The sequence below is a fragment of the Channa argus genome, chromosome 14 (genome assembly GCF_033026475.1).
Source record: "Channa argus isolate prfri chromosome 14, Channa argus male v1.0, whole genome shotgun sequence".
In the NCBI taxonomy this organism is placed as follows: domain Eukaryota; kingdom Metazoa; phylum Chordata; class Actinopteri; order Anabantiformes; family Channidae; genus Channa; species Channa argus.
The window spans coordinates 18,090,714-18,105,484 of record NC_090210.1 but is presented as its reverse complement, the minus strand read 5'-3'; the positions used below and the strand labels follow the sequence as shown (position 1 = coordinate 18,105,484).

General features: G+C 40.6%; 1 protein-coding gene across 21 annotated transcripts in view; it reads left to right on the top strand.

The window, feature by feature from the left end:
• LOC137140584 (receptor-type tyrosine-protein phosphatase F) overlaps nt 1–14,771 on the top strand; it is a 154,947-nt gene that overhangs the window by 88,649 nt on the left and 51,527 nt on the right. For 11 of the 21 annotated variants that reach the window (XM_067528921.1, XM_067528918.1, XM_067528919.1 and 8 more), the window contains exons 6-10: nt 2,300–2,410; nt 9,397–9,666; nt 10,564–11,145; nt 11,406–11,539; nt 12,027–12,171. In XM_067528921.1, the coding sequence (XP_067385022.1) occupies nt 2,300–2,410; nt 9,397–9,666; nt 10,564–11,145; nt 11,406–11,539; nt 12,027–12,171 (1,242 nt within the window). Of the gene's footprint in view, nt 1–67; nt 86–2,299; nt 2,411–9,396; nt 9,667–10,563; nt 11,146–11,405; nt 11,540–12,026; nt 12,172–14,771 lie in introns of all 21 variants that reach the window. The other 10 variants (XM_067528901.1, XM_067528920.1, XM_067528917.1 and 7 more) reach the window with 1 other exon arrangement.

The following is a 14,771-nucleotide window of genomic DNA, read 5'->3' as shown; positions in this document are numbered from 1 at the left end:
CCACTGTTGTAAGTGGATTACTAACTAATCTCTCAACCTTGTTTGCATCGAAATTATTCCCACCTAGGTGGGACACCAATTAGAGGTAAGAATGATGAATAAAGTGTGCTGGAAAATATCACCTTCATAACCATACCCTCACATCCACATCAGACAGCTGCATTCGCCTAATGCCACATCACCAGGTTCATCTATGGTACCAGCGCCACCCCACCCTCTTCTACATCTCCCTTTGTCTCCCAAAATGTTGTGTCTGCTGTCTGCTCCTTAACAAACAAATGATCACCAACCCTGATGTCAGGGGAATGAAAATCCAAAAATCTAGTCCAGGGTATTATCTTGTAAATTAGATTTGCAAGGCTCCTTTTGTACTGTTTGAAATAAACAGCATTATAAGCTAACACACACATGCGAACAAACATCTTTCAGCCTCCTTCTCTTTACTGGCTTTTCTGTGAAAGTCAGTGAGGAATTTCTATTTTAAAAAGGGCAACATTGCCACCAGAGGATGTACCTGCCTCCTCTTTGCAGCCTCAATGTACAGTACGTTGAAATAGCATACAGCTTATGATTATGTATACACTATTAATTGTGTGTCTCATTGTCTTTGCATCCATGATTGCTAATACAGCTTATGTTCAGTTAGATGACTTAGAAGTTGAGGTAGCCCTGTGACATTCTCTTTGCCCCTTCCATGAACTGAAATGATCTTGTAGAAGATAAACCAATGTATGAGTAGTTGGAAGTAACTAAAGGGGTTTAGTATTGCAGCACTGACTACTGTCAAAACACTAACTCTCTACATTTCTGTTGTACTCTGCCTTGTTTTTTCCCGTGAGAGAGCAGGCAGATTGACAGATTGGTGACACCAACATTAGTATTCAGGTGCATGTCAGTGCTGAATCAGACAGCGATGAGCTCAGCAAGCAGAGCAAACACCTTGGAGGGATGTGTTGTCATGAGGTCTGACGTGGTATTATCACATGTCACTGCCACGCCCTGTTTCCCTTCTCTTTTTTGGTCTCATCTTGACTTGAGTTCCCTATGGTTGGTGGTGGACCTGTTTGTTGCATTCATCCCATACTGCATGATGTGAAAAAGTGTATCCTGACATCATCTTATGCTGAGTATTTTTGTCATTTTCAAACTGCATGGTGGCTGGCTGCCTTTCGTGCTAGTACCATGCTGTTTTGAGGACATGATAACTGTTATCACTCACTTGTGACATGAATTTATACTGCTGAGAGAAGTAGTTGTTTTTTAACATGTATTTTTTTTATTTTATTTTATTTTTTTCAAAAGATGGGTTGCAGGTAGGTTTTCTGTTGTGGGTCTCTTTTCAATTTGTCAGATTATATAGCTTGCCGTGTCTGCCATTTGCAATTCAATAGCAATGATTACATGATGGTTATGGACATGGAGTGTCAAAATGACCACACCAAGGCTGGGTCCCCTGAGCTTTCATGCTTTGTTAGAGACAACGTGTTAGCCTTCTGGCTGATGACTACAGCTACTTGGGATTATGAATACTAATCTAAGCCATATGGCAGTGGAGCATCTCTCTTGAGGGCTTCAGTGAGACATGGTCAAATATTTGGTAATGATTGCTAGATTTAGCCTGAGCAAGTTGAGTCATTATTTATATTTACATGTACCTTATTAAATATGCTCACATTTTAACTATATGTCTAAATATATCTGAAAATATTATTCTTAGCTAAAAACTCACTCTGCTTCCTATTTAATAAACCTTTCTTTTTTTCAAAAGTGTTTGACACTGATTCCACAGGTCTTTAAATTAAGCATAGCAGTTTTATTGCATCTAAGATATTACATAAGTTCTTGTACTGTTGTATAGTTAGTTATTTTAATATGCCTTTGCTGCACCATAATATTGAGCTGAGATAACCCTCCATGACACAAACACTTAACTTTGTCATTTTATTTCTGCCTAATTGCAATTTTTATCTCATGTTCCCCAATTGTGACAGCTGTGACGCTATTTAGATGATTAATTGACCCTCAGTCTTTTTTCTTCCACACAACTAGCAAATGTTCTGTTAGCAGGTTTCCTAAACTTGCCTATTCAGCTAAATGCTTATGTTGCTGTAAGCATTTTTCGACAAAACTGCATTTATGTCTGGGGCACCTAATTATGTATGAACTGGGCTAAACCAGTTGACTACAAGCTCTCCAGTGAGTCACTGTACAGATACTGTATCTGCTGCGGTTACATGCCAAGTTACATCTAATGTTCCACAACTGTCAAGACAGCTAAATTTGTTAATCCTCTACACAGGAGCTCTGCAAATTGAGAACAGCGAGGAGTCTGACCAGGGGAAGTATGAATGTGTCGCCACGAACAGTGCTGGAACCCGTTACTCTGCCCCTGCCAATCTCTATGTGAGAGGTAAAGTCATTTCTTACATTTATTTAACATTTCTGTTGACATTGTTGACGACCGTGAACAGCAATAAGACTTTCTTCCTTATTATGCATCTCTTTATGTCTTCTCCCTTTAACCCTCTACTCTCAATGGTACTCTCACACCTAGGTGACTTGAGTTATTTTGGATCATTAGCGCTCTACTGCGTGTAGGAGTGTGCAGATTGTTCGATTGACGTTTTCGTCAGGGCTAGCTTTATAACAACTAGCAGATTGGAACAAATTACACAGTTTTAAGTGATTCCCCGAATAGCTCTGCTCACTTCTAACCTGAGCAGAGTCCTAATGAGCCAGAATACATGAATACACCCTTTAATTGTTGTGTAATTTCCACATGTGATAACCACTTTTACAGCACTATGTCTCTCTCTTTTCCTCTCCCTCAATCAATTTTTGTACCATTATCCCTTGCCATGCCATTCCTCCAATACCAATGAGCTGAACTAACCTCAACCTCCTGTTTGGCTGTGAATTCAACCAGGTGCGGCCTCTGTGAAAACAGCTGCATTGAAACCGTTTCCTCTGCTGGCACCCAAAGCCATGCCAAGCCTTGTTTCTTTTTTTTAATTTATTTTGACTGTATCAAAAGGCTCCATTATTTCCCCACACACAACCCACAGCTTGGAGGAGTCTGGAGTTTCAGGGTTTGTTTTTGTTGTAATATCTTTGTAAGCAGACTAATGCAGGGCAAGGGCAGCATTGTACCCTTCCTGGAAAAAGCTGGTATAGGGGAGAGAGTAGTCTAAGTCAGCCAACACTACCATATCTGATGTACATGCAACTTTGCATGTTGGTGTCAGGGTTAGAAACTTGATTTGCTATCACCTCAAAATGTTGTTGAAAGCAAATACATTTGCGTTTCATGCAAACTGTTTTGAATAGGTGATTCCACTCTCTCTTTTTCCATTTATAGAAGTAAAATATATAAATTAGTTATACATCAGTTTTACCTTTAACTTAAAATGAATATTAGGATCTCCTGCTTAGGATATGTACAGCTAAATAGAACAGAGTACTACTCTTATAAATACATTTCTCTCAAACTTAAATGTAAGCTATTAATATTTAGTATCAGTGTTGTCCTAATGGTAAAAATATCCCAAAAAAAACTTTTTGCAACAACATATTTTGTACCTGGATCAGTGCAACCAGAAGTTCAGGACCACAGCATCAATCAGAAATACTTTATTAATTCCTGAGGGGAAATTGCTTTCATCCCAGATGCTCCATGCAAGAGTAGGAAATTGTCCATAAGGACTTGACATATAAGCCTAAAATGAGAATTAAAAACTAAAAATAAAGTCAAATGTACAGATTACACACTGTGGGCTCCAGGTTTAGATCTTACATTTTAACAGGGGAAGGTAGTCAGCCAAGCAGCAAAAGCAAGAAAGGGATGTGAGTCTCATCTATTAATCAGGGCATGTCTGTCACAGGTGCAGACGTGGCCCTTTTTTCCCGTCAGAGGTAATTACAGTGGTTGTGTGGCCTGGCGCCAGCGGGGCCCCCAGGCCCAGCTAGTCTGTAACACCACCCAGGTAGTTGTCAACCCACTGGCCCTAAAATCCAACTTTTCCACCAGCCTCACCCAGCCATTGGAGAGATAGAAATCAAACCAACCGTAACCTTTTAAAAGTGTGCTTGTCGGGAATAGAGAACAAAGGCATGTTTTCACTAAGTCTTTGCTACTGCTGCAAGAATGAGATGAGACCTGGGGCTGTGCTATCACTGGGCTGCTTGATTGAGTTTAAAACATGAGGGACTTAAGAAAAATGGCCTTTGACATACCCCTTTTCGTTTCCTGTCATACTTTTTTTTATTCTGAGATACCAGACAGCAGATTTAAAGCCTTGCAACATCTGCTCTCGAATGTGTTCCAAACACTCTTTGGAAGCAAACAGGTCATTGGACAACTGTTAAAGTTTACCATGTTGATGTGTTGCAGCAGGCTATAAAAATGAAGATTTTAGGCTTCCTGTACATTATTAAAATTATGCTTAAAGTAAGAACAAAAATACAGTACTGTTAGAATTTATGATGCTTTTTGATGTACACAGAGTTGCAATTAATGCTAAGATTGATTGGTTCAATATTTAATTTTCACTTTTCAGTAGATTACTATAGAGAATTTATTGCCTGATTAAATGTAGTGCTGTGAAAGACATTTCACTCTCTCTAGGTGGAACATCATTTGTAGTCTTGAAATGTCAATGAAGTTACCCCTACCTGAAGGTGACATATGAAAAGATTACCATGGGAGAAAGAGTTGTGGTATTTTCTCTATCAACAACCCTTCTCACTCTCATAAACACACACACACACACACCTGTCAGACTGGCATTAAAAATGCTTGTTATGGGTTAGTGTTTTGTGTTTCTGTTTTTTTCCACTCACCGTCGCTACGTGATCCAATTCCTGTCTGCAGGTACACAAACATGCTGCCAGCACCACCATCACCTCCCTTGTCTTGACATTTTAGAGCCACCAGAGAGTGATGTCCTCATATTTCTGTGTGGGAGGGGAGAGTGAGACTGACTGGGGAGGGAAGGGGGGAACGGTTTTCCCCTTCTTGTCTGCGTATCTATTTATGTCTTTCCACTTCTCATCCATTAAGTGTGTGTGCGTCTTTGTAGGTACACAGGTGCGTGTGCGCCTTGTTTGCTGTGGGTCGCTTTTGGTGACCTCCTCTTAAGAATGACTCCATCAGCGTGGGCAGAATCACAAGCGTCCTGTGATTGTGCTTGAGTGCTCATTTGTCAAGCGCTTATCCCACAGCAGAGGAAGGGTGTCAGCTTGTGTCTGCTGGCACTCCTTCATATATCCATGTGACATGTCAATATGTCACAGAGGATAAAGTGCTGCAGGCAGGATTTTCTTTTACCAAAATATCTTCATGCTGTCCTGTGTGTGTGTTTGTGTGTCTGTGTCAGGGAGGGAAACCTACAAAACGATCATAATTGCTCAGTTCTATGAAGTTAAAGACTAGGTGCAGGGACTCTTTTAGTGCCCTCAAATCAAAAGGTTGTTTTAATAAAGGAAAATGTCTTTATGTACAGGTAGTCTGAGCCATATAAGATGAAATACCTAGTTGGTAAATTTGACTTTGTTTGATCTTTTTGATTCTCACTTTATTTAAATACAGCAAGTCATTCTAATACAATCTGTGCAATAATTTCAAACCAATGGAATTATTAGATAAGTCTCTCAAGTAAAATGTAAGTAAGTAAATATAAGTAACTTTCCCTCCCTAGTGTTGTATGTATGCAGTACTTTGCCTATATGTGCCACATCACTAACCGTCACTGTGTCCATGGGAACACTTATGTTTCACTGTGTTGTCTTCCTCTCCACTTTGTATTTTCTCATTCCATTGCTCACCTCCATCAAATCACATCATTGGCAAACAGATCAGCGTGAAGGTTGGTCATTTTCACTTTTAATCCTCTCTCTTCAATTTGTTGCAGATTTTAGGTGAGACCCACTATCCCTCCCAGCCCCTCAGATAATAATGCTCATCTCCCTTCCTTGAAAAACAAAAATATTAATAATACCACTCTAATCCCCCGTAGTGTAAATATGTCAGTCTGCCTACTTGTTTGCATGAATCCCTGAATAGCTGTTGCATGCATTACAATGGCACTCCCACAAACCCTGTTTCATTTAGCCTTGCTAAAATACACAGGACTTCCCATGTAGTTTGCTTAGGTCATTTTGTGAGCTCTGTGTCTTATGCTGCTGCGCATTCTTCCCACCAACACCCATATTGCCACTGTCAAACATATCCACCAAAAACTATAGCTGCTTTAGCCCTCAGGCTTTCCATCTGCCTCTGTAGGCCCATCAGAGGTGTGTGATGGATTACTCTGGTATTCGGTTGGCAACCGGATTTGACAGGTATTTAGGCAGCAACACCCCTGTTCTCCCACTGAGGGACATGGGTATCACAACTGACAAAGCCATTCTCAAGGGATTATGTCTGTATGTTTTACCACTATGGGAATCCTGAAGGATGTGATTGGCACATGTTAGCTTAATAAGAAGACATATCTTCACATGAAATTCCAAACAGAGGACCTACAGAAAAAAGTTTATTATCTAGTGATTAAAGACTTTTTAAGAAATGTATTCATTTAAAATAAACAGATCACATATATTTTATTGAAGTTGCTGAATAACTACTGCCTATTTAGGACATTATGATTAAATAGTTTTCATTTAAGTAATTGATTTTGCAACTTTGGGTCCTCAAGCCTCTATTTTAGAGTTGATGAATGACTTGATTGTCGATGAGAAGAATAATGTTTTGGAAATTATCTCTTCACTCGTAGCATCTGAAGAACACCGCACAAAAAGCTGACCTATGGAATATTTAAGAATGAGCTGGCAGTGTACTGACAGGGAGAATGATCAGCCATCATGGTAGCCTAGTGCTGCTGCCAGGAAGCCTGGGAGCCCACTGACTTTGTACCAGTTTGCTCAGATATTGATTGACTGAACAGGTTCTGCTATCCTTGGGCACTTTGTCAAGGCAGTTAAATTTATAGGTATCCAGCAGGCAGGCAGGCAGAGTGGAGACAGGGCTTATTTTGTGGTTTTGATAGAGTCCCGAAGCCCGTCTCTCCAAGCCGCTCTCAACAGGAGAGAGGCTTTGGGGGAATCGATAACAATTACCTGCCCTCTAGTCATTTTGTTCCACAGCACCTCTCCAAACTTAACCACACGCCATGAATTATTCACAACATTAAGTGTTCAATATACACTGGCCCCATTGACTGACTGCTCTTAGCACTGTTTAGTCTATGGAATTATGAAAGAATAGTAGATGCTTTGTGTGTAATGGGCTTACATTAGACCCCCTCCTGTCAAGTTTCTCTTTTTCAGAAGTCTACATTATAAAAAGTAGCTGCACTCAGAGAATGTTACAGTTTTGTGGAAGACACAGGTGGTCACCAACATAAGTGGAAGACTAACACTTTTTTCAAATGATACTCAAAGGAAAGTCTGTCATGCATTAGTCATACTGGAAATCAGATGTTCCGTCATTTATATGAGAAAATTGGACCAATTACCTCCTTTATCCTCTTCCCTATTGTACTTGGGCTTGTGATTTTATTCTCTCTTTCCTCAGCTTCTGTGCATACTTTGCTTGAGAATGTCGTCCCTGTCCTGTTCCCAGGCTGGTAACACTACTCATTCTGTCCAGTTTCTGCATGTAAAAATCAGCCATATGGCCACGAACGTCAGAAAGCAGATGTCATGGCTGATGTTAATCTTCCCGGACGTTTTTCCTGCATGAAATCCTCATTGTAATGTGTTAACTTTTGAAGGTGGTCCTTCTTGTTCATGGAGTCATTCTATAAACTTTCCATTGGTATTAATATTGGGCAATATTATTATATAGTCTATGTTATTCTGTCTGAAACAATTGCTGACTTCTGCTCCACATGTTAATTTTTTTTTTTTAATCCAACACAAACCCTGTACAAATGTAAAGTATTGATTTTTACCTGTGAAACAAACTCCACAACATATGTGATTCAGTTTATTATATCCCAGGCTCAGATCTGGGATATTATTTTTTATGACCTATTGTGCCAAATAGTTTAAGCCCCACATGATTGTATCGATTAAAATAAATAGCCACAGGTCTATAAATTTTGGGAACATGTGAAGCAGGTCCACATTATTATAGTGTGGTCCAGAGAACCAGCGTTTTCCTGACTGGAATCTCAAAAGGTGCTTTTGTGTTTTCCATTTCACCACATAATGAGGGGAATAACAAGCGTGCCTGTAACGACGTTCCGGTTCAAATTAGATCGGGGAGGAAGGGGTGAAGGGTAGGGGAAAGAGAAGGTGGAAGGAGACTCACATTTGAAAATCCATTTTCATTGAGATCGGTGCAAAAGAGCAATTACAATCGAGGGCTTTTTTTGCAGAGAGACACAGACATGTTGTAGTGCATTAGGGGAAACAAGCAGTATAAATTCAGCAGTGAGAATTTCATGCCGTAGCGTTTTAAATACACACAACCAGCAGAACTGGGATTGCAATAATGGGTCCTCACTAGGGAGTATAATATTTAGCTTGGCTTCACTTTCTCCATAACCAAGGTCAAAGAAGTCACAGCTCATCCTTAGATTCAGCACATACTATGGTAATGCTCAACCTGTCATAAATTTAATGGGTCGGACACTGATGTACATTCATATAGGACTGTCAAGCAAGGTTGTGTTTACCATGGCGAGTGGAATGAGTTTGTTGCGGTTGCCAAAAGTTAGTAGTAAAAAAGTGTAAATATGGGAGGCATTGTTGCGTGTTTATTTAGATAGAAAACAAGTCATATGTAAATACTGGCTGCCTGTTTATTCTGGGCCAGCTTTTCAGTATTGCATGGAGCCTACTTCGGTGTTTGCCTTGTCCCTGGCGACGTCAACGGGGCCTTCTTGTCTCCATGGGAACCCCTTTTTAATGTCAGCCTATCTGCATATCAGAACTGCAAAGAAAGAGAGGGAGAGAGGCTGAGGAAGACGGAACAAGAGAGAGGGAGCAGTAGGAGAAATTAGACAATGCCATCTCTACAGGGTCCCTCCATGATGCAACTCTCGCCACCATTTGACACTGTGACAAAAGAGGACCAGACATAGTCTCCAGCAAAACTAGGCTATTTTTTGATTATATCCCCCTTCGTAGGCAGGAGGACAAAACACCCCCTCAAAGTTTTCTTGTGAATTTCCAGAGCTGTTTTGTGACAGTCCTATTATTCCTATTGTGCTCGCCTGCACATTCAGACAAAAGCGATCAGCCCTCCATTCTGTTAGCTTTTTTGAATTAGCTTTTAGGCTCGTGGTGTTATATGGGCTAAGACCATTCATGAAATCTTAAAAACATCATCATTTTCACCTTTGCACATCCTACCTATTCACTACCTTCTCCTGCTCTTCATCCCTATAGTGCGGAGGGTCCCTCCCAGATTCTCCATTCCACCCACAAACCAAGAGGTGATGCCAGGTGGCAGCGTTAACCTGACATGCGTGGCTGTGGGGTCTCCAATGCCCTATGTCAAGTGGACAATGGGCCAGGTGGAACTGACCAAGGAGGAAGAGATGCCATTGGGACGCAATGTACTAGAGGTTACCAACATCCGCGAGTCAGCCAACTACACCTGTGTGGCCATTTCCTCTCTGGGCATGATTGAAGCAACCGCTCAGGTTACTGTCAAAGGTGAGGGCTGTTTGTTTTAGCAAATTGTCTATGAGGATGTTGCTGCAACAGTGTGAACTCTGCTACTGATTTGAGTGCCCCAAATTTATATCCAGATGAATAGATGTTAAAAGAAAGAGAAAACAATGCTTTGAAATGGCCTCTTAAGCTTCTTGTATATAATCATCTTGGTCCCTGTGCTGCGCCTGTCGCTTTTGTTGATACTGAGAGGTAAAATTAGCTGTTTATCTTTTTGTCAGTGAGCATTGATGTCAGGCCTTTTATGTATGCCTGTCTGCATTTTTGTTGAATCGTTTGTTTTGTATTTCTAAGTGTCTGTGTGAATGTTGCTGCAGCACGTGTCTGTATCTATGCGACTGTGCTGTCTACCAATTGCAGCTCTCTTATCAGTTGTAGTCTGTGTTGATCCCACTTTGCACTCAACTGATCAATACACAGAATGTCACAGTCATTTAGAGGGACCACAGAAATACAGACCCCCTTCTTCAAGGAACCTATAATGAAGACTCTATTTTGTTTGCATTTGTCGCTCAGTCACAATGGGAACCACTCTTGGAATTTTCTCAAGTTGCCAGTGATAGCACGACCTGTTATAAAACACAAAATTGTGATTTCAGTCTAGCTTTTCTTTTTATTTATGAATAATGGCTGCTGACACTACTATGAGCTGTAGCTTATGAAATATTTTCAGTGACATATAAGCTACAGAATAGAAAAAATACATCACTATTTATGTTTTTGTTTTTTTTCCATTTCACCACAGTTTACCATAGTGTGTCTACATTTTGAGAATAATGCTACCACATGTCTCACATGGCCAGTTATTCTCCAAATACCTACAGGTCAATAATGTCCATGACTGATATCCAAACTAATAACCTCCATCTCACTCCTCAGCCTTGCCGAAGCCCCCAACCTCCCTCATTGTTACTGAAACCACAGCCACCAGCGTGACGCTGACCTGGGACTCTGGTAACCCGGAACCTGTTTCCTATTACATGATCCAATACAGAGCCAAGTCCTCAGACAATGGCTTTCAGGAAGTGGAAGGTGTGGCCACCACCCGTTACAGCATTGGTGGACTTAGCCCCTACTCAGAGTACGAATTTCGTGTTATGGCTGTCAACAACATTGGTCGTGGGCCACCCAGCGACCCAGTGGAGACGCGCACCGGTGAACAGGCCCCCTCCTCACCACCCCTGCATGTTCAAGCACGCATGCTGAGTGCCAGCACAATGCTGGTGCAGTGGGAACCACCCGAGGAACCCAATGGGCAAATCAGGGGCTACAGGGTCTACTACAGCTCCGACTTGACAGCTCCGCTCAGTGCCTGGCAGAAACACAACACAGACGACAGCAGCCTTACTACCATATCAGGGCTGACCCCTGATATCACCTACAGTCTCAGGGTGCTGGGCTTCACCTCTGTCGGTGACGGGCCACCTTCTGAAATACTCCAAGTCAAAACCCAACAAGGAGGTGTGTATATGTAAAAGCTTAGATTTGGCATGTACAGCAGTATAATAGTGTCTGTATAGTTAGCTGAACATCCTGTTTGTAGTTATGGTCTATGTGAAAGCGCTTAGAAGACATTTTGTGTATTAGTTTGTTTTTGCCATGCAAAACGTTCCTATACAGTCAGTTCTTTGGACATGGTAATTGCTGCTGACAATGTGAAGAAATTTACCCTTGTTCCTTTTTATTCTTTAACCTCTGTCCCCTCGCTCTTCTGTACCAAGTCCCTGCACAGCCATCAAGCTTTGAGGCTGAAGCTGAGCTGGACACACGCATCATGCTAACATGGCTGTGGCCCGTACAGGACCCTATCACAAAGTATGAGCTGCAGTACTGGGAAGCCGGCTCAGACAATAAGGTTAGAATAACAACATGAAGTCATAACTATTTCATGACCTGGTTTTCTCTACTCTGTCTGTCTGTGATTTTGGTTTGCCTCATATTCTACTGTGAGACTGCAGACGCATGAATTTTGCTCTTTATGATGCAATTTCTCTGAATGGGAACCCACAGCTGAAGCAATGTTATTGTAGTAATGTAGTCAGTTCCCCAGCTGATGAGAAAGATTTACTGTAGCAGCAGACAGCAGTTCCGTCTCTTGTTTTTGTGGTCCTCATTCAGCTCTTTTGGGCCATTGCACCAGCTGTAAGCAAGAAAAAAATGTTTTTGCTCCCAAATTTGAATTAATTCTCTACTTGGTAGGAAAGATAGGCATAGTATTTTCAACGTAATGATTTCAGTGGAAGATTATGTTCTCCATGTTTAGGCAAAACAACAAAAAGTGAGACTTGATGTGAATGTCTTTGAGTGGTATTTAGGGTTTGTGTCTTTTCTGCCCTCTCCAGATACATGTGACCTTCAACCCAGCGGGCTCCTATGCTGTGGATGGTTTAAAACCTGACACCTTGTACCGTTTTTCACTGGCAGCCCGCTCTGAGATGGGGCTAGGTGTTTATACGCAGCCCATTGAGGCCCGTACTGCCCAGTCCAGTAAGTGGACCATTTTTTCTAGTTTTCATCCTCATCTGTCTTATTTCCTTGTTATCCACTAACCAGTGATTTCAAAGGGTAACAGTCACCCATCGCCAGCTGAAGCAGGTTTAGGTCATGGTTTTCAGACTTTCATAAAGCTCAAATCAGAGAGCGTGGGCAACTTGAATGTCAAGTCAATTTCAGCACAAAATAAAATGCTGACAGTGCAACCGTGCCAGTCAGTCTCAAGCTTCCACCCCCTCCCCCCTGTCACCAACACTAACCGTCCTATTCATCTATCTGAGGGCAGCCCCTGTGTTCAGTGTCAAAGGTACGTTTAATGTGTCTTGTTCCCACGTTTGTGAGCGGTGCTGTGTTATTTTGCCTCATATCATTATGTGCTTTTACAGTGGCAGCACTCAAAATGTCACTCTCTGCCAGCTGACTGCGGTTATTTATTTATTTATTTTTGCTGCTGTAGCACCATGTTTGTACCATCTTTCCCAGGGGGCTTTTGTACAGTATATTTCTGCCTTGCACGCATTCTGTACAGAACTTTATTTTAATAGATCAAAAGGTTTGTATGCAAAGTTTACCTTGTGTAACATAGTTTTTATTTAATTTTATTTAAATCTATGAATTTCAGTCGTGGGTATAGAAATACCTCGTAGTGCATTTTTTGATTATGGAAATTGCTAAGTATTACAGTACTTAACAATGGTCACTACCAAGCCAAGAGCCTTTAAGTGTTTTTTGGGAAAATGCGCAAACCTTTTACTTTGGACACCCTTTTAAATGTGTCCAGAAAATTACAAAACAATGCCAGATGTAGAGTAATGGTCCACATTAAATTTCTGTCGAAACAGTAACATGACTATTACTGTCATAACACTGTGGCTGCACCATTGGAGTCATGAATATTACTTTGAAATCTCCTGTCAGCAGGAGACTCAAGGAACCTTGGAGAGTGTAAATTCCTTGCAATGGCTTGTTGCGCATAAAATAAGCAGCAGCCTTGTTAAACAGATATGTGACAGAATGTGACATTTTCATGTGCTGCATTTCAGTGTTTAGCATCATGCTTTAGGAGTCAGAGCAATGGACATGAGCTGTGTTCACATTTGTCCCTTTACAGTATATGGTGAAACACTACAATTCTTCTACTTAATGGTTTAATAGTGTAATGCTTATTTGATTCTTAAAACTAAAAGATCTCCGCTGGCAAAATTGGCATTGGCATTAGGAAGAATAGGCATGGAGAGGTACTTTATCTTGTCAGTCAATAATTTTATCTTTGATCCCCACTGTTCGTCCCCATAAGTTTTAGGTTTTGAGGTCTAAGTATTTACTGTGATTTTGTCTTCCCCTCAACCAATTGGACTTTGATCTAGCAGATATCTAATCAGGACCATAATATAATAATCTGATCTGCATATCTATCACCTTTTTAATACATGTGGTGCTGTCAGGTCTTTGTAGTTTTTAGTCCCCTCTCTTTGGTGTAGGACTCACCTGATCAGAGTCTTGTTAAGCCCTAATAATTTGACAATTTGTTGGAGTATTCACATTACAGCTCACTGTTTATTGCTCTGCTTATAAAAAAAAAAAATACATTCAGGCGCATGCAATGAAAAAAAAAGTTATTTTGATTTTCCCCATTTATTCTTTTCTCCTAATGATTAAGTTAGATGCATGAAATGTATGACTGCTATTGAGTTGGTCTTTTCAGTTTTGTTGTAGTTCTCCTTTACAGTTTTTTGGTTTTACCTCTGGACTGGAGAATTGGCATATATTTTATAGTGCAGTTGTAAATAATTTAGTGTTATTTATTTCAGTAATATTATTATTCCAGACTCCAGTTGTAGATGGAGATGTCCAACTCTATATAAACTGTACATTCTTTTCACATTCCACATATTGGGGCATGCCAGCAAACTTTTAATTATAATGCGTGACTGGCTGAGGAATGAAGATTATATCATATTTTGGCAGGTGAATATAGTGCCAAATATTTATAGAATAAATAAGAAAATCACATTGATAAACATTGCTTCAGTCTCAGTCATACAGATGAAAAGCTTAATAACAGGCCAGCGTGCCATATAGTAACTCTGGGGCAATTAGGAATTTCTACTATCTGATAAACAAAATTACATTGTTTTGCTTAGCTATGCCTTCAAAACCAATGTTGATAGAGAGGCTGGTATGTTCATAAGTTTTGATGGATTAAAAGCCTTATACATAACATCAGAGACAGACTTCAGTTGCAGCTCTAAACAGTGGACTGACAACTGCTGTAATGAAGCCCAGGGCTTCTGCATCAGTGTTGGAACACCAGTCAGCACTGTCAAGAGCTTGTTCACACACTTGCACATTTATGGCCAGTTTATTGCTCCTTTTGCAACTGCAAGAGGCAGCAGAGAAGGCAGTTGGGGACAAATTATGTTTTTATAAAAAGGAAAATTGGCACATTTTATATTCTGTTCACTCCACCCTGTAGTTTCTTGGCCTCTCACATAAATGTAGTACTATGCACATCTTCAAAAGTAGCCTGTTAATGTGTTTTGGTTTTTTTTATTTTGTTTTTTTTTTCCTACCAATCTCTTAGTCCAGAGACG